Source organism: Poromitra crassiceps, assembly GCF_964638095.1.
Source record: "Poromitra crassiceps genome assembly, chromosome: 1".
Classification (NCBI taxonomy): Eukaryota; Metazoa; Chordata; class Actinopteri; order Beryciformes; family Melamphaidae; genus Poromitra; species Poromitra crassiceps.
The window spans coordinates 100,715,027-100,733,874 of record NC_139623.1 but is presented as its reverse complement, the minus strand read 5'-3'; the positions used below and the strand labels follow the sequence as shown (position 1 = coordinate 100,733,874).

Genomic DNA, 18,848 nt, shown 5'->3' with positions numbered 1-18,848 from the left:
AAAAATGTCTTGGTGTGCCCTGACTCTCCGTCCCTTTCCATGTAGGGTGCATGTTTCTGCTGCCTAACACAATGTCAACGTGTTGAGCTGGCGTAGTTTGACACCACTCATTTGAAATCCACTCAGGGTAGCAGACACGTGCACACTCCGAGGAAACAGTGATATTAGGACACAGTGATCTCTCCCTCTTTGTGCACTCACCTGTTAACGGCTCCACAAACCTATCGTGCAAAAGTGCATTCTATCCAGTTGATTTTAGGGGAAAAACACCCGACTCTTCTTCTGTTTTCCAGCTCAGAGTTTTTGCCACTAGTCCTGGCAGACACAGTGGACTCTATTCTCCCCCTGGCCTTAGGCGCTAAACTGGCATTAAACGCAAAAAAAAACACGCTTTGCGCCTGACTACCCGTGACTTGGGAAGATAGCGTCATGTTTTTATGCCGCAAAATGCGCTTTACGCTGAAGAGGCGTGGCGCAGTGCCAGAATAGGCCAGAATGGGCGTTTCGGCCTTAAATACCAGCCTAAAGCGATCTTCCCAACTAGCGTTAATTTTGCAGTTATCGCTTTTCAAAACCAGGCCTTATTCAGTGTGCCGGCTCCCCTACCAAACGCCACACACAGACACACATGTGCATCTCTCCCAGCATGCATTGAGGCTTAATACATTTTGACAAGAAAAAGTAACCAAAGCCTAAGTAGGCTAAGTGGTAGATATAAATAATATTTATGTTAACACAACATGCAATTCTAGAATATTTCAATATTGGACAAAATAAAACATAAAAATCAAAACACAACCCTATGTGAAACATACCTGTAATCCAGGTTGTATATCCGTCGCAAATACAACGTGGTATAGTCGAGTGACAACCGTAACACGGTTGTACTGTGATGTCCGCTCCAACAAGACTTACGTTACTTGACACATACTTTTTCAATAAAAACACATTTATGCCATGACTTTACATAATGTAGGCTATATTTATGTCGCATCATTTAGCCTGTGTTGTGATGTGCAGGAGCAGCAGGTAGCCGACAAGTTATAAAACTAAGCCTGCCCTCAATGAGCCGAGTGGGGGTGCTTGTTCACTATTGTGAAAGTTATGTGTTTACAACAAAGATCATGGAAGCGGATGGTATCAGGAATGTCACCGATAGTTAACGTTCTATATTGTACAGGGAGACCATCAGCCCTGCCTGCTGAACAGATCTGTATTTGCCTGTAGGTTGAATCGTTTTATTCAGGCTATGATCTGTGATGCGCTGAGATATCCAAATTGGCATGAAGAGATGACAGCATGCAGCCGCAACCGGACTGGATTCGCTTTCTCCTGGATCGGAGCCTGGAAGGGAAGAATGTGATTGGTTTACAGGAGGTCACCAATGGCCACAGTTGTGAATAATGCTATGCTTAAAAAGGCATGGTTAAACGGTTAGTGCCGGCTTTAGCGCAGAGGAAAAATTTGGGAATGCGTCTGACCACGCCCACTAATAGCGCTAGGCCAAGCCATAAACGCAAATTTAATGCCAGGGGGAAGATAGAGCCCAGTATGATTGGATTTTGACCACTTGTTTTACCTCTGTGATGTATATTTTTTCCCACATTCTGCTGATAGCCTGGTAAACCAGCCGGTCACGTGAACTCACATTTCATTTCGTTCTGCGGGATCGTCTGGCCTCAAGCCCTGGGAGGGCTTTAAGCAGAACCTGCAAAGTGGAAGAGCCAATCAGCGACTGTGCTCAGTGCCCTGTGATTGACAGCGCAAGTTGGCCAATCAGGGACGCCACTAGCACTGCACTAACAAAACAATAATGGCCGCCTCCTTGCCTGTCCGTCTCGAGGAGTAATGTCAATGTTTGCCTAGTTTAAACAGCCATAAAGTGCAGTTATTGCAGAAATAGACTCAATAACAACAATTAAACAAGTACAGGAGTATCGCCGCAACCGCAGAGTTTCTCGGCGGAAAATATGATTTTGCCATTCTCCCGAGTGGATTTGGGTTTGACTGGATCCAACGCTGATTGGCTGAAGGAGTTTTCTGTCAAGGCAAGTACACCCGCCCAACCTCCACCCACTGCAAACACTGGGTGAAGGCTTCAGGCCAGACGGGAACGAAGAACCAAATGAAATGTGAGTTCACGTGACCGGCTGGTTTACCAGGCTACCTTACTGATATTTCCCCTTTTAAAAATGAACAAAAGACTGTTGTCAATTTTCACAGCCCATTCCCCTTTCCTCGTCTGTGTGTGTGTGTCTTGGATGTGAATATGTACTTGAAATTGTCTTGGCACACGTGACTCTGGTGCTTATTGTTCTTCATCTTCTGAACATCGGTGGTACAGTATTTCCTTACTGAAAATAACAGAGGCTTTGATTGCCTTTATGCATAATACATTACTCTCTGGAACAGTGTTTTCCTCTATCCAACACCAGAAATAGCTCTTTCTATGGCTTCTTTCTCCCAGCTTTACTCGCCACTGTTAAGGTGTGTGAACAGATATTGGTTAACAACATGCTTCAGACTGCTGCACGGTAGTCAAGTGTTACGCAGGACCCCTTCAGTATACTGCTCCTACTAGATACTTCAAGCTCGCTCGCCTTCCCCGGGACCATTTCCTGGGCATTTGTGTTAGTGTGAGGTAAAAGAACATTTGTGTTAGTGTGAGGTGAAAGAACATTTGTGTTAGTGTGAGGTAAAAGAGTATTTGTGTTAGTGTGAGGTAAAAGAGCATTTGTGTTAGTGTGAGGTGAAAGAACATTTGTGTTAGTGTGAGGTAAAAGAGCATTTGTGTTAGTGTGAGGTGAAAGAGCATTTGTGTTAGTGTGAGGTAAAAGAACATTTGTGTTAGTGTGAGGTAAAAGAGCATTTGTGTTAGTGTGAGGTAAAAGAACATTTGTGTTAGTGTGAGGTAAAAGAGCATTTGTGTTAGTGTGAGGTAAAAGAGCATTTGTGTTAGTGTGAGGTAAAAGAACATTTGTGTTAGTGTGAGGTAAAAGAGCATTTGTGTTAGTGTGAGGTAAAAGAACATTTGTGTTAGTGTGAGGTAAAAGAACATTTGTGTTAGTGTGAGGTAAAAGAACATTTGTGTTAGTGTGAGGTGAAAGAACATTTGTGTTAGTGTGAGGTAAAAGAGCATTTGTGTTAGTGTGAGGTGAAAGAACATTTGTGTTAGTGTGAGGTAAAAGAGCATTTGTGTTAGTGTGAGGTGAAAGAGCATTTGTGTTAGTGTGAGGTAAAAGAACATTTGTGTTAGTGTGAGGTGAAAGAACATTTGTGTTAGTGTGAGGTGAAAGAACATTTGTGTTAGTGTGAGGTAAAAGAGCATTTGTGTTAGTGTGAGGTGAAAGAACATTTGTGTTAGTGTGAGGTGAAAGAACATTTGTGTTAGTGTGAGGTAAAAGAGCATTTGTGTTAGTGTGAGGTGAAAGAGCATTTGTGTTAGTGTGAGGTAAAAGAACATTTGTGTTAGTGTGAGGTGAAAGAGCATTTGTGTTAGTGTGAGGTAAAAGAGCATTTGTGTTAGTGTGAGGTGAAAGAGCATTTGTGTTAGTGTGAGGTGAAATAGTATTTGTGTTAGTGTGAGGTAAAAGAACATTTGTGTTAGTGTGAGGTAAAAGAGCATTTGTGTTAGTGTGAGGTGAAAGAGTATTTGTGTTAGTGTGAGGTAAAAGAACATTTGTGTTAGTGTGAGGTAAAAGAACATTTGTGTTAGTGTGAGGTAAAAGAACATTTGTGTTAGTGTGAGGTGAAAGAGCATTTGTGTTAGTGTGAGGTAAAAGAGCATTTGTGTTAGTGTGAGGTGAAAGAGTATTTGTGTTAGTGTGAGGTAAAAGAGCATTTGTGTTAGTGTGAGGTGAAAGAGCATTTGTGTTAGTGTGAGGTGAAAGAGCATTTGTGTTAGTGTGAGGTAAAAGAGCATTTGTGTTAGTGTGAGGTAAAAGAGCATTTGTGTTAGTGTGAGGTGAAAGAACATTTGTGTTAGTGTGAGGTAAAAGAGCATTTGTGTTAGTGTGAGGTGAAAGAACATTTGTGTTAGTGTGAGGTAAAAGAACATTTGTGTTAGTGTGAGGTGAAAGAGCATTTGTGTTAGTGTGAGGTAAAAGAGCATTTGTGTTAGTGTGAGGTGAAAGAGTATTTGTGTTAGTGTGAGGTAAAAGAACATTTGTGTTAGTGTGAGGTAAAAGAACATTTGTGTTAGTGTGAGGTAAAAGAACATTTGTGTTAGTGTGAGGTGAAAGAGCATTTGTGTTAGTGTGAGGTGAAAGAGCATTTGTGTTAGTGTGAGGTAAAAGAACATTTGTGTTAGTGTGAGGTGAAAGAGTATTTGTGTTAGTGTGAGGTGAAAGAGCATTTGTGTTAGTGTGAGGTAAAAGAACATTTGTGTTAGTGTGAGGTGAAAGAGCATTTGTGTTAGTGTGAGGTAAAAGAACATTTGTGTTAGTGTGAGGTAAAAGAACATTTGTGTTAGTGTGAGGTAAAAGAACATTTGTGTTAGTGTGAGGTGAAAGAGCATTTGTGTTAGTGTGAGGTAAAAGAGCATTTGTGTTAGTGTGAGGTGAAAGAGTATTTGTGTTAGTGTGAGGTAAAAGAGCATTTGTGTTAGTGTGAGGTGAAAGAGCATTTGTGTTAGTGTGAGGTGAAAGAGCATTTGTGTTAGTGTGAGGTAAAAGAGCATTTGTGTTAGTGTGAGGTAAAAGAGCATTTGTGTTAGTGTGAGGTGAAAGAACATTTGTGTTAGTGTGAGGTAAAAGAGCATTTGTGTTAGTGTGAGGTGAAAGAACATTTGTGTTAGTGTGAGGTAAAAGAACATTTGTGTTAGTGTGAGGTGAAAGAGCATTTGTGTTAGTGTGAGGTAAAAGAGCATTTGTGTTAGTGTGAGGTGAAAGAGTATTTGTGTTAGTGTGAGGTAAAAGAACATTTGTGTTAGTGTGAGGTAAAAGAACATTTGTGTTAGTGTGAGGTAAAAGAACATTTGTGTTAGTGTGAGGTGAAAGAGCATTTGTGTTAGTGTGAGGTGAAAGAGCATTTGTGTTAGTGTGAGGTAAAAGAACATTTGTGTTAGTGTGAGGTGAAAGAGTATTTGTGTTAGTGTGAGGTGAAAGAGCATTTGTGTTAGTGTGAGGTAAAAGAACATTTGTGTTAGTGTGAGGTGAAAGAGCATTTGTGTTAGTGTGCGGTAAAAGAACATTTGTGTTAGTGTGAGGTAAAAGAACATTTGTGTTAGTGTGAGGTAAAAGAGCATTTGTGTTAGTGTGAGGTAAAAGAACATTTGTGTTAGTGTGAGGTGAAAGAGCATTTGTGTTAGTGTGAGGTGAAAGAGCATTTGTGTTAGTGTGAGGTAAAAGAACATTTGTGTTAGTGTGAGGTAAAAGAACATTTGTGTTAGTGTGAGGTGAAAGAGCATTTGTGTTAGTGTGAGGTAAAAGAGCATTTGTGTTAGTGTGAGGTAAAAGAGCATTTGTGTTAGTGTGAGGTAAAAGAGCATTTGTGTTAGTGTGAGGTGAAAGAGCATTTGTGTTAGTGTGAGGTGAAATAGTATTTGTGTTAGTGTGAGGTAAAAGAACATTTGTGTTAGTGTGAGGTAAAAGAGCATTTGTGTTAGTGTGAGGTAAAAGAGCATTTGTGTTAGTGTGAGGTAAAAGAACATTTGTGTTAGTGTGAGGTAAAAGAGCATTTGTGTTAGTGTGAGGTGAAAGAGCATTTGTGTTAGTGTGAGGTGAAATAGTATTTGTGTTAGTGTGAGGTAAAAGAACATTTGTGTTAGTGTGAGGTAAAAGAGCATTTGTGTTAGTGTGAGGTGAAAGAACATTTGTGTTAGTGTGAGGTAAAAGAGCATTTGTGTTAGTGTGAGGTAAAAGAACATTTGTGTTAGTGTGAGGTAAAAGAACATTTGTGTTAGTGTGAGGTGAAAGAGCATTTGTGTTAGTGTGAGGTAAAAGAGCATTTGTGTTAGTGTGAGGTGAAAGAGTATTTGTGTTAGTGTGAGGTAAAAGAGCATTTGTGTTAGTGTGAGGTGAAAGAGCATTTGTGTTAGTGTGAGGTGAAAGAGTATTTGTGTTAGTGTGAGGTGAAAGAGTATTTGTGTTAGTGTGAGGTAAAAGAGCATTTGTGTTAGTGTGAGGTGAAAGAGTATTTGTGTTAGTGTGAGGTAAAAGAACATTTGTGTTAGTGTGAGGTAAAAGAGCATTTGTGTTAGTGTGAGGTGAAAGAGTATTTGTGTTAGTGTGAGGTAAAAGAGCATTTGTGTTAGTGTGAGGTAAAAGAGCATTTGTGTTAGTGTGAGGTGAAAGAGCATTTGTGTTAGTGTGAGGTAAAAGAGCATTTGTGTTAGTGTGAGGTGAAAGAGCATTTGTGTTAGTGTGAGGTGAAAGAGTATTTGTGTTAGTGTGAGGTAAAAGAACATTTGTGTTAGTGTGAGGTAAAAGAGCATTTGTGTTAGTGTGAGGTGAAAGAGTATTTGTGTTAGTGTGAGGTAAAAGAGCATTTGTGTTAGTGTGAGGTGAAAGAGCATTTGTGTTAGTGTGAGGTAAAAGAGCATTTGTGTTAGTGTGAGGTGAAAGAGCATTTGTGTTAGTGTGAGGTAAAAGAGCATTTGTGTTAGTGTGAGGTAAAAGAGCATTTGTGTTAGTGTGAGGTGAAAGAACATTTGTGTTAGTGTGAGGTAAAAGAACATTTGTGTTAGTGTGAGGTGAAAGAGCATTTGTGTTAGTGTGAGGTAAAAGAGCATTTGTGTTAGTGTGAGGTAAAAGAGCATTTGTGTTAGTGTGAGGTGAAAGAGCATTTGTGTTAGTGTGAGGTAAAAGAGCATTTGTGTTAGTGTGAGGTGAAAGAACATTTGTGTTAGTGTGAGGTAAAAGAACATTTGTGTTAGTGTGAGGTGAAAGAGCATTTGTGTTAGTGTGAGGTAAAAGAGCATTTGTGTTAGTGTGAGGTGAAAGAGTATTTGTGTTAGTGTGAGGTAAAAGAACATTTGTGTTAGTGTGAGGTAAAAGAACATTTGTGTTAGTGTGAGGTGAAAGAGCATTTGTGTTAGTGTGAGGTGAAAGAGTATTTGTGTTAGTGTGAGGTAAAAGAACATTTGTGTTAGTGTGAGGTAAAAGAGCATTTGTGTTAGTGTGAGGTGAAAGAGCATTTGTGTTAGTGTGAGGTGAAAGAGTATTTGTGTTAGTGTGAGGTAAAAGAACATTTGTGTTAGTGTGAGGTAAAAGAGCATTTGTGTTAGTGTGAGGTGAAAGAGTATTTGTGTTAGTGTGAGGTAAAAGAGCATTTGTGTTAGTGTGAGGTGAAAGAGCATTTGTGTTAGTGTGAGGTAAAAGAGCATTTGTGTTAGTGTGAGGTAAAAGAGCATTTGTGTTAGTGTGAGGTGAAAGAACATTTGTGTTAGTGTGAGGTGAAATAACTGACAGCTGTCAAAAGTTTCTAGCCCACCGAGATGAGTGGTTGGGAGAGGCACTGCCAGAGTGCAGCACTTGTCATTTTTTAAAGTGTCCACTCAAGTGTCCAGTTGATTGAAGTTGACTGAACGGTGAAGACGGCAGGGGTAGGCCAATGGGATGATGGGGTGCTGGCAGGAGACAGCAGGGGTAGGCCAATGGGATGATGGGGTGCTGGCAGGGTGACATAATACTTTAAAGAGAGGGGACAAGGAGGGGTGGCAAGGCGAGTTGGGAGGATGAAGAAGGAGCTGTACAGCCAGATTGCTTCTCCCAGATCTTCACGTGTAAATTGAATGATTGACTGTGTAATCTTTAAGTCCCAGACTTCAGATGAAGACAGATCTGTTGTCTTGTCAACATCGGCGCGCTGAAATGCAGCGTTATTTGTTCCACCCGGTGCATACATACATACTTCACATATATTATGGAAAATGCTCTCTTGCAGGAGCGTTCCAATGAAAGAGTTGCATTTCATTGGGTCTACATCTGACTGGATACAGCCGGAGCCCTCAGTTTAAACCGGTAAAGATTACAGTCGTTTCAGGTTGCTGTAATAAAAGCGATCGAGTGAGCTAGACGAATGTGAATTGACGTATCTGTCTTCGGCACCTCACTGTCTGTCTGTCTGTCTCTCATTCAATTTACTCTCCTCTCCCCATCTTTCTTTCTGTCTCTTTATCCTGAAGGATCCCAGAGGATAAGTGATAGTGAAATCTCAGACTACGATTGTGAAGACGGTGTTGGGGTAATAACAGGTACGCTACTAAAGCTGTAATAACATATTAATAACACTTAGGCATAAGGCATACATGTACAGTACAACTACTATAAATGCATGTGAATGAAAATATATGCACACAAGACTCAAATCTGAAATCTTTCTACAGTAAGTAATCAGATTATAAACGAGGAATTTTACTTCGTGTACCAATGCAGCATAGCGGTCACCTCAGAGACATCAATTGTTAGAAGACAAAACAGAATACAGAAAGACAATCACAAAGTTTAAGGTGCAGTTCAATGCAAGCTGTTTCTCTCACAAGAGGTCCTGGTCCTGCCAGACCTCAGTGAGAGTGCCTCAAATGACGTAATGTAATGTAATGTCTAGTGTTAATTTTGTCAGATATTTTTTATTTAGTCTTAGTCTTAGTCCCACATCAAATGTCCTTGTTAGTTTTTATCATATTAGTCAACCTCATCCAGGTTTTTATTTAGTCAAGTTTTAGTCGACTAAAAGTTTGAGCATTTTAGTCTCATTTTAGTCAAATAAAACCATAAGTATTTTAGTCTAGTTTTAGTCAACGAAAACTGTTCACATTTTAGTTTAGTTTTAGTCAATGAAAACTGTTGAATCTGCTGATGCGCTTGCACTAGTAATGGTCATTCGAAGCAGTGTTGGCAACTCTTTCCCAGTGAAAGTAGCTAATGCTGACTGCCCACCCGAGCCAGTGTCGGCTTATGCCTGTAGCAATGACAAGTGGACCCTATTCACAGTCCCTGCTCAGCCCGCAGCTGAGGGGAGAATGGAGGGAGGCTGGCTGGGCTGTGTGGAAATCGCTCAGACGTCTCTGGATATAATGACGTAAACAAGCAAGTAGCTGTACATTTTGGGAACACAATGCCTCATACACATATACCAGTAGATAAGACCCTTAGCTAAGACTGGGCGGGTTCTGTTGTAACTACTGTCTGTCTGTATGTATGAATGTATGTATGTATGTATGTATGTATGTCTTTCTGTTGCATTTTCCTCGGACACCGTCGGCCTGACAGCATTCATATTTTTTCTCCCATTTTCCCCCCAATTGTACTTGGCCAATTGCCCCTGCTGTCCCAGTCGTTGCTCCACCCCCTCTGCTGATCTGGGGAGAGCCGAAACTAGCACCATGCTTCCTCCGAGACATGAGCAGTAACAGCTGGAGCCTCACCGGTAGGACGTAGCACGTGGGAGGATCACGATATTCCAACCAGTTCCCTTCCCTCTGAACAGGCACCCCGACCGACCAGAGGAGGCGCTAGTGCAGCGACCAGGACATAAACCTTCAAACCGGCTTCCCTCCCACAGACACACACGAGTTTTCTTTGCATTTACATCCGGAGATGCTTCTTCTTCATTCACCTTAGGTGAATGGAGCCTTGGCCAGGAGGACTTGATGTCGTCAGACGGTGTCCAGCGGTCATTGGGTGTTTCAACCCTGAACCGCGACACCCTCTCGCTGGTGGGTCGGCAGTGGTGGCCAAATCACTGCCCATCTCCTCCTCCTGGCTTCCAGCTCAGCTCCTCTCTCCTGCTCCATAGCCAGCAAGAGGCTCTCTCTGCTGCCTCCCCCATCCTGCGAGCTGCTGTCTTTCTCTCCTTCCCCGTTATTCCCAAGGCTGTGAGCATTCTCCATACCGACTGGGCAGGGAATCCTCTGCAGCCGACTTCGACCGGGAACAGCCATGCTTGCCATCCTTTCCCCCTGCAGTCATTCAAAAGGTCCTGGTATTTAGCGCTCTTCCTTTCGAAGGCTTGATCACACCCTTCTTCCCATGGGACTGTGAGTTCGATGAGAATGATCTTCTTTGCCTCTTCAGACCAAAGCACCACATCCGGCCTCAGGGTTGTCTGGACAACCTGGGGGAACTGCAGCCTTCCTCCCAGGTCTACCTTCATGTCCCAAGAACGGGCCGTTTGCAGTAGGCCGTTTCTTGGTTTTGTTGTGGTTGGTGGTTTTTCTCCCTCCCTCACAAACTGGATGGATGTTGTTCTCCCATGTGGTTGGCGTTTCTTGCTTCTCTGCTGCTCCAGGGTGTTTGCCAGTGTCATGAGCACCTTGTCATGGCGCCACCTGTACCTTCCTTGGGTGAGTGCTGTTTTACACCCTGACAGGATGTGCGCCATGGTGCCCTTCTGCCCGCAAAACTTGCACAGTGGGTCCTCCCTCATACCCCACCTGTGCAAGTTTGTTGGAGTCGGGAGTGTGTCATACACTGATCGCAGCAGGAAGGAGATGCGGAACGGTTCGAGCTTCCAAAGATCCCCCCATGTGATCTTTCTCTTAGGGAGGTCCCATTTGGTCCAGGCCCCCTGGGACGCTAGTTCCACTGCTCTTGACCTTCTGCCTTCCTCCTCCCGATGTCGTACTTCCTCCTGGATCATGGCTCTTCTTTCCCTGGAGTCTGCCTTACTCCACTGTTGGAAATGGGAAGTTCCAAGACCCTGTCTCCCTGTGCATAGCACTCCTATGATATCACGTAGCCTCAATATGCTCTGAGCTTCTGCAACAGATTTATCTGCTGCCCACTTGCGTCCTGATCTCGTAGTGACGCCTGCATGTCTGACTTGTTCATCCTGGGAGTCTCTGTATGTCATTAAGAGTCTGCACTTTGCGACTTTGAATTCCTCCACCACGGATGACAAGGGAAGTTGCAGCTGTCCTGATCTTATATAGAGGCCTACTGATGTGAAGCTTGGAGGGATTCCCAACCATTTTCGAAGGTACCTGTTGATCTTTCTTTCCACTCCTTCTACACATGTCATAGGAACTTCATACACAGTCAACAACCACATGAGTCTTGGTAACAATCCATGTTGGTAAAGCCATGCTTTAAATTTACCAGGGAGCCCTGATTTTTCAATCCTCTTCAGCCACTCCTCTGCCTGTTTCTCTGTGGTGGTGATGTTGTTCCTGTCGGCAAGTGAGCTGTCGAACCACTTTCCGAGGCACTTTATAGGATTCTCCGCAATCGATGGAATCACTTCTCCTTGCACTTGCAGCTTGAACCTGTTTGTCAGTTTACCTTTCTGGATCACCATGCTCCTAGATTTCTTGGGCTTAAACTTCATTCTGGACCATGTTGCCATACGGTCCAGAACTGTTAGCACCCATCTCGCCTCCACATGGGTTGTGGTGGTCACGGTGAGATCATCCATGTAACCTCTTATTGGGGGTTGTCGAATGCCCGATTCCATTGCTGGTCCTCGGGCTTCTTTCCCAGCAGCTGTTATAAGGAGGTTCATTCCCATGATGAAGAGGATGGGGGAGATTGTGCACCCAGTTACGATTCCCTTTTCCAGGTTTTGCCACCCAGTTGTGAAATGGGCTGTTTTGAACCGTAGCTGGATACCTCCAAAGTAGCTGGTGATCATTCCCTTGATGTGCTGAGGGATGTGGTAATGGTCTAGTGCTGCATATATGAGGTTGTGAGGGATTGCTCCGTAGGCATTGGCCAGATCGAGCCAGACAACAGTCAGGTTGCCTTTGTTTGCTTTGGCCTCCCGGATCATCTGACTGAGAACTCCAATGTGCTCCAGGCACCCAGAGAAGCCTGGAATCCCACCTTTCTGGATAGAGGTGTCAACATATCCGTTCTGTGTCATATACGAGGGCATCCTTTTAGCCAGTACAGAAAAGAAGATTTTGCCTTCTACGCTTAGAAGTGATATGGTTCGAAATTGTTCGATGGTTGAGGAGTTCTCTTCCTTTGGCACAAAACAGCCTTCCGCCTTCTTCCAGCATGATGGAATGGTGCCCTTTTTCCAGATCCTCCGGAATAGCATCCACAGCCTCCGAAGGAGCATCGGGCATTTCTTATATACCTTATAGGGTATGCCGCTGGGGCCGGGGGCAGATCCTGTTCTGGCCTTTTTCACCACCTCTTGGATTTCCTTCCAGGATGGTTCACTGATGTTGAGCTCCTTAGTTGGTTCTTCCACGGTAACGATGTTGTGGTTGGCGCCCAGGGCCTGGTTTTTACAGGTGTCATTGTGGGTTTCTCTCAAGAACCCCTCCACATCCTCTCTAGAGCTGGTCAGCGTTCCGGATTTTGCTTCACCTAGCAGTTTCCTGGTGAACCCGAAAGGGTCTTTGGTGAACTGTGCTCTTCTCTTCTCCCTCTCCTTCCTTCTTTTCCGGATGCTTTCTGCTCTCCGAAGTCTGCAAAGACGTTCCCGGAGTTGCCTCGTTAGGTCATTGATGCCTTCCTTTTCCTCGATCGTGGCTTTTTTGAACTGTTTGTTTAGAGTTTTGATTTCCTCCCTCAGGCGATGGATTTCTCTTTCTCTTCTGTTTGGCTGGTGTGCCGTTTTGGTGTTAACCTTCTTATCCTCTACTCCGAAACGCTCTCTTGCCAGGTTGTATGTTATTGTTGTGAGTGTATTGACTTTCTGCTCAGCTGTTCCTGCTAGTGTGGCCTCTAGCACTTTGTCTAGGTCTTCGTCTAGTTGGTTCCATTCTTTGGTGTCACTCATCTTGGGCCATTTGATTCGTTCCCTCGCAGGATGGGTTTGGCTCTCTGGAGAGGTATCAGGTGGATTCCGCCTGAGGACTTGAGGTGACACAGGTACTGAGAGATCTCCAGTGCTGTGGGGCACTTCCTGCCTGGAGTTCTCCTGCGTCTCACCAGGTGCTACCGCTGTGCGCTGCACCTGTGTCCCCCCTTTCCCACATGTGGTCCTGGCTTGGTGTATTTTAAGCCCTCTTGTGTTCTTGCAGATCTTTCCGCAGTGACACTTTACCTCCGATATCTCTCCAGTTAATGTTGTTTGGGTGAGCCGTCTCTGTGTCCGTGATTCGTTCCTAGCCGTTACCGTTGTGTCTGTCAGGTTGAGTCTCTCATCCTCCCCCCCTCTCGGGAGACTCTGGGGGTATTGCTCATTATTATCTTTCGTAGCTTGGGTTGGTGCCCTCTTGCGAGTGCTGTGCATGAGGTTGCTGGCCTCATACACCCACGCCAGTCTTTCCTGGAGGTCATCTGTCTTTCCAGAGTCACCGAACTTCCTCGGTTGCCATCCAGACTTTCCTGGAAGTCACTGGTTGCCCAGAGATAAGAGTCAATTGTGCCTGTATGGACGCCCGACCAAGCCGGAGCGAACACGAGGATGCAAACCTGTGCCCCTCGTGTTGATAGGCAGGGACTTTACCGCTACACTACCCGGACCGCCAGTATGCGAGTGCTTTTATCTCTACACTACCCAGACACCCCCATTAAAGATTTGTGACTGAACATTAGTTTGGCCACCCTGTATTGCCAAACATTACAACAACATTACAACAGTGACATTGACAAAACCCACTAGACCTGTATATGTTCATTCAATAATTGGTGTCACTGGTCGTATGGTAATTAAAAGTAAAAGCCCTCAAATCGAACTTGCCAAAATCAACTACCATATGTTAGCAGTGTCAGCTTGACTGTCGTTAATGAGATCAATAACAGGTTAAAAAAGTACTAATGTTGGTGACCAGGGATAAGCCTTTTTATTATTATTTCAGTGTTTACAATTGTTTGTGTTGTTGATTGGTCTCACACACACACAGTTTAGCCCTCGGACACATTAAAGTAAAGACAATCTAAGAACCTTCTCTAATGTTCTTAGCAGCTGTAGATCTTGTTGACCCTCTGGATGTCGATGCGGGACATGCCCTGCCTCTGGCCAATCCGGACATTAGGGTTGGGGATGGGGGTGATGGTGTCCTGCCCGCGTTGGGTGGTGAAGGCTGTTCTCGGATAGTGCATGACGGAGGAGTAGTCGTAGGGAGTGTTCTGGTTGTTGGTGTTCTGCTTCTGGAAGTTGTGTTTTGTCCGCGGGTTAACGTACTGGAAGTTGATGCGGACATACTGGTCGCGGTCACTCCTGGTGTGCTCGTGATAGAAGCCCAGAGCATGGAGGAACTCGTGCTGGATGACACCGTGGTAGACGCAGCCCTGCTGGGCGAGAGAGACGGTCTGCCTGCCTCCCACTCTGCCCAGGGATGAGAAGCAGCCGCCTCTGCTCTCCACGCTGATGTAGTCGCGTTCGTTTGTACGGGGAACGAAGCGGATGCAGGTGCTGCTGTGGAAGGACTTCATGCCTCTGTCGATCGCCTGCTTGGCCGACCTGGAGAAGACGCTGCTGACTATGAAGGGGACGGTCACCTTGCCGCCGGCTTTCTTCCAGAGGCAGCTGTTGCTCCAACACTTCATGGCGTTTCTCGTTGTGGGGGCCACCAAGTCGCCCTCCAGCAGGAACTCACTGGAGCCGTTGTTTGTGGCCAAGATCCTGCTGCCGGTGTCCATCGTGTCGGCCTCTGGGTCCCTGGAGGCTTCCTCCTTAGCCTGGGAGAGGCCGATCAGCAGCAGCAGCAGGAGGCCGAGAGAGGGATTCATCTTCAGGTTTCTGTCTGGTAGCTTCTTGTCTTCTCTGCAGGGTTCCTGGAGATTCTGTGGAGAGACTGCTTGCAGCTTGATGCTTGAGTCTGCTTGGTCCTGCTCTTTTATACTCTTCTTTCCAGGTGTGTCTGCTGGAGGATTAAGGGTTGGGGTCCAGACTGCTAGGCCTAAATAAACGTCTGAAGGGAGGAAGCCACGGACAAACCCATAGTTTCAACATTGTCTGTTATTTCTGCGGATTAAAGAGCTCTTTACATGGACATACCTAAACACCTGATTGTGCCTGCAAGTCAACGTTGCTTTGGTATACTGTCGTATCCTCTCTGGATCATTGGTTTATTTTTATTTTTGTTCCAATACTTTATTTCCTGTTTACATGTGTTTTTAAGACAGCTAAATGTCAGCTACATCTATGATGCTGCAGCACAAGAAACTGAACTGCTGCATTGAGGGGGAAAAGCAGTCTATAATTAGTGTTAATTTTCTCGTCCATTTTTTTATTTAGTCGTAGTCGTAGTCCTGTGACAAATGTGCTTGTTAGTTTTTATCAGATTTAGTCAACCTCATCCTCTTTTTGTTTAGTCAAGTTTTAGTCAACTAAAAGTTTGAGTATTTTAGTCTCGTCTTAGTCAAAGAAACTAAAAGTCTGAACATTTTAGTCTTGTCTTAGTCTTGGGGGAAAAGGTAGTTGACTAACATTTTTCGTCATAGTTTTTGTCGACGAAATGAACACTGGTAATGTCAAAGGGTTTGTGGTCAGAGTGTGTGGGGTTGGCCATGATTTTCCAAGACCGTGTCAGTGATGCAGGTTGCATCCGATCACTTTTTCAGCACAGCGGATGATGTGCTGCAGTCTGCAGATGTCCTTGAGGGCAGCAGCAGCATACCAGACGGTGATGGACGAGGTTAGGATGAACTCAATGATGGAGGTGTAGGAAAGCACTATCGTTGCTTTTGGCACTTTGAATTTCTTCAGCTGCCACAGAAAGTACATCCTCTGTGGTGCCTTCTTGGTGAGAGCTCTGATGTTCAGCTCCCATTTCAGGTCCTGAGTAATGATGGTTCCCAGGAAGCGGAAGGTCTCCACGGTGTTAACTGGGGAGTCACAGAAGTTTTGCACAGAAAAGAAGAGAGCTTTTTTTTACCCTTGACTCTAATTTTGCTTGACTTATTTTGGAGAAGCATAAAGCAAGTGTGCACTCCTATGGGTATCTCCTCTCAAATAATATTTTTTATTTCACCTAATGTTGTGTTTCAAGCGCAAGCCAAGCCCCACGAGCCAAATTCACGGCCCTCATTTGCAGGAAAGGTATCAGTAAAATCACGATGCAGAATTGGAGGCAGCTGCCTGCATTATTCTAGTAGTAGAGTGTCTTAATGGTTTGCATCTTTATTAGTAGATCCAGGCCACAGAGAAAAAGAGTGTGGAGAGATAATGCATCGGAGAGAGAGAGAAAGAGAGAATGGAATAGATTAGTGTAGCAAACTGCTTCCCAGACAGACAGACAGACAGACAGACAGGCAGGCAGGCAGGCAGACAGACAGGCAGGCAGACAGACAGACAGACAGACAGACAGACAGACAGACAGGCAGGCAGGCAGGCAGACAGACAGACAGACAGACAGACAGACAGACAAACAGGCAGACAGACAGGCAGACAGACAGACAGACAGACAGACAGACAGGCAGGCAGACAGGCAGGCAGACAGACAGACAGGCAGGCAGACAGGCAGGCAGACAGACAGACAGACAGACAGGCAAACAGGCAGACAGACAGACATACAGACATGCAGACAGGCAAACAGACAGACAGAGCAGACATACAGACAGGCAAACAGGCAGACAGACAGACAGACATGCAGACAGACAGACAGACAGACATGCAGACAGACAGACAGACAGGCAGGCAGGGGAAGCCCGGGCTTGCTGATGATACTGTAGCAGAGGGAAGCCCTCCTCCAGCCTCTTTAACATTCTCATCAGCCCTTCACTGCTTCAGCACACCAGACCCATTCACTTCATTCACAGGATGGGACACCAAGCCCCTTCACTTCATTCACAGGATGGGACACCAGACCCCTTCACTTCATTCACAGGATGGGACACCAGACCCCTTCACTTCATTCACAGGATGGGACACCAGACCCCTTCACTTCATTCACAGGATGGGACACCAGACCCCTTCACTTCATTCACAGGATGGGACACCAGACCCCTTCACTTCATTCACAGGATGGGACACCAGACCCCTTCACTTCATTCACAGGATGGGAATACCCCTTCGCTCAGCTCTGTTCACACCCTCCTCTTTACTCATCCATATCTCAGCTAATCCCGCCGTCTTTGCATTAAACTGCTGACACTATGACTTCCAACGTGGGAAGAAAAAGAAGAGTTTGATGCATTTCATTTGATGGCACAGCAACTGCCAGCTTTCTAATTGTATGGCACATGCAGCAGCCAGCCATCGTACAGTACCTCAAATGCGGACAAGTAATTAATGCATACGTTATGCTAATGTTGCTAGAATACTCTTGCCTGTCCAACTATAACTGTGAGTACAGGGCTGTTTTGGTGCAATGGAATTATAGAATTGAAAACACCAATCTTTTAACATTTGCACAGTACATTTGATGTTGTTTTGTCCCTACTTGTTCCCTACTTCTCCACTGATGCAGGCCCATCTTGTTAAATCCTATTAATTGTCAGCAAAGGTTCTCCTCTTTATGTGTGCTCAACAGACTGGCTGGTACTCATGCGTGAAGCAGCATGTCAGGAGAAAGAATAGATTTAATTTGGCTCTGCACGCACGTTGATTGCTGTGCTGCATTAGCTGTATTGGAGCTGCTGTTTAGAAATGGCAGATGTTAACATGCTTCATAATGATAATGATAAGCTGAAAAGGATCTATTTTCATTCCTTTTTTAAACTTTTGATTGCAACACTTTTTTTTATTCAGACTTTAACTTTATCATAGCATCAGTTGTAATTAAGATCCATAAGACTTAGATTTGAGAATGTTTTGATTGATTTCAACTACCACACTATGCACGACTACGTTTTTGAAAAAGACAATCATATTAATAAAATGTAATATTAATAACATTTTGTAAAACTGACTTAAGTGAAGGTCAACTTTTCTTTATCATTATGTCCCATATTCCCCCTCTATTCCTACTTTTGATTCACGGTTGTATTTAACTCATTTTAATGTGCTATACACTCTATTGGATATCAATCAACTTTAATAGTGCTAAGCATTGACCTTAACCATGGCTGCTAGCCATGTCTGATTATCGGTTAATTAACTGTTTCAAGTTCACTGGACTAATCTTGCAGTGAAAATTCATTATAATGTTTCTGATTTTTTAAAGGCTATTTTCACGTTTAATGCACAATGTTAACACAGTGAATGAATCGCACCTACAGAAACCAAGTCCTCATTTATTTGAATATAGAGTCATACTCAGCATAAAGAAAATAGAAAATCCATCACCTGTATAGAATGGCATTCAGCATAACTTTTAGAACATTTTGTCTAAGCTATACTGGATGTGGCTAAACTGCTTCTGCATCATTAGCAATCATCTTTTCCCATTAACCAGCACCTGTTTTAAGGACCACATTGGAAATAAGTTTGTATAACTTTTTGTGTCATCCCCAGCATACTGAATATATGGGGGAGGACTTAGTCTGTTTCACTCACTTAAAGACGAGCTGAACCCAAGTGGCGCAAGGGTCGGAGACGTATCAGACTGAAAACAGATATTGCCTGAGGTGAAAGAGGGTTGAGAGGCGGGCCATAGAGTGTCGATGATTTGATTTGACAGTTCTGGGCACTGGAGTTGGCGTTGGCCAATCCTGGCGTGCTCCGCCCCCAAATCGAGTGTGTTGTGGCGCTATGCGAGTGGGCTCCGGGGGAACCAGGCAGCCGGCTGCTTCCGTGTGGAGCGGTGCGGTGAGGCAAGAGTGCTGCCTGCCGGCTTGGAGCGTCGACTAGCCACGGTAAAGAGCCGCGGTAAATACAGTATTCCTGGAATGCGAGTTTAATGAACCAGTTACATGTCCTATGCATTCTTGAAGACATTACTGTTTGCTTTATTTTGCATGTTACATACATGTTACATGGCCAAGTTATTAGTTAGTTTATGGGCTAGAAATTCTGCCAGGTTACAGGCAGTAGCGGCCATTTTGCCTGCAGAATTTTCCCCTCTAAATGAAGATTGATTGACAGCTGTCATGTTGTGATATGATTGGTTGAAATGGGGTAGAAAA

The 18,848-nt window shown here is 44.3% G+C and overlaps 1 protein-coding gene and 1 pseudogene across 2 annotated transcripts in view; one reads left to right on the top strand and one right to left on the bottom strand.

Annotated features, from left to right (window-relative positions):
- Window positions 1-18,848, top strand: part of rims2a (regulating synaptic membrane exocytosis 2a) — a gene marked incomplete at both ends in the record, with an annotated part of 176,053 nt that overhangs the window by 70,234 nt on the left and 86,971 nt on the right. The window contains one exon of the mRNA XM_083632129.1: window positions 8,126-8,194. Coding sequence (XP_083488255.1) covers window positions 8,126-8,194 — 69 coding nt within the window. The remainder of the gene's footprint in view (window positions 1-8,125; window positions 8,195-18,848) is intronic.
- Window positions 13,797-14,570, bottom strand: LOC310781701 (hatching enzyme 1.2 pseudogene; annotated as a pseudogene). The gene has a single exon. The product of its transcript is annotated as a hatching enzyme 1.2 pseudogene (transcript).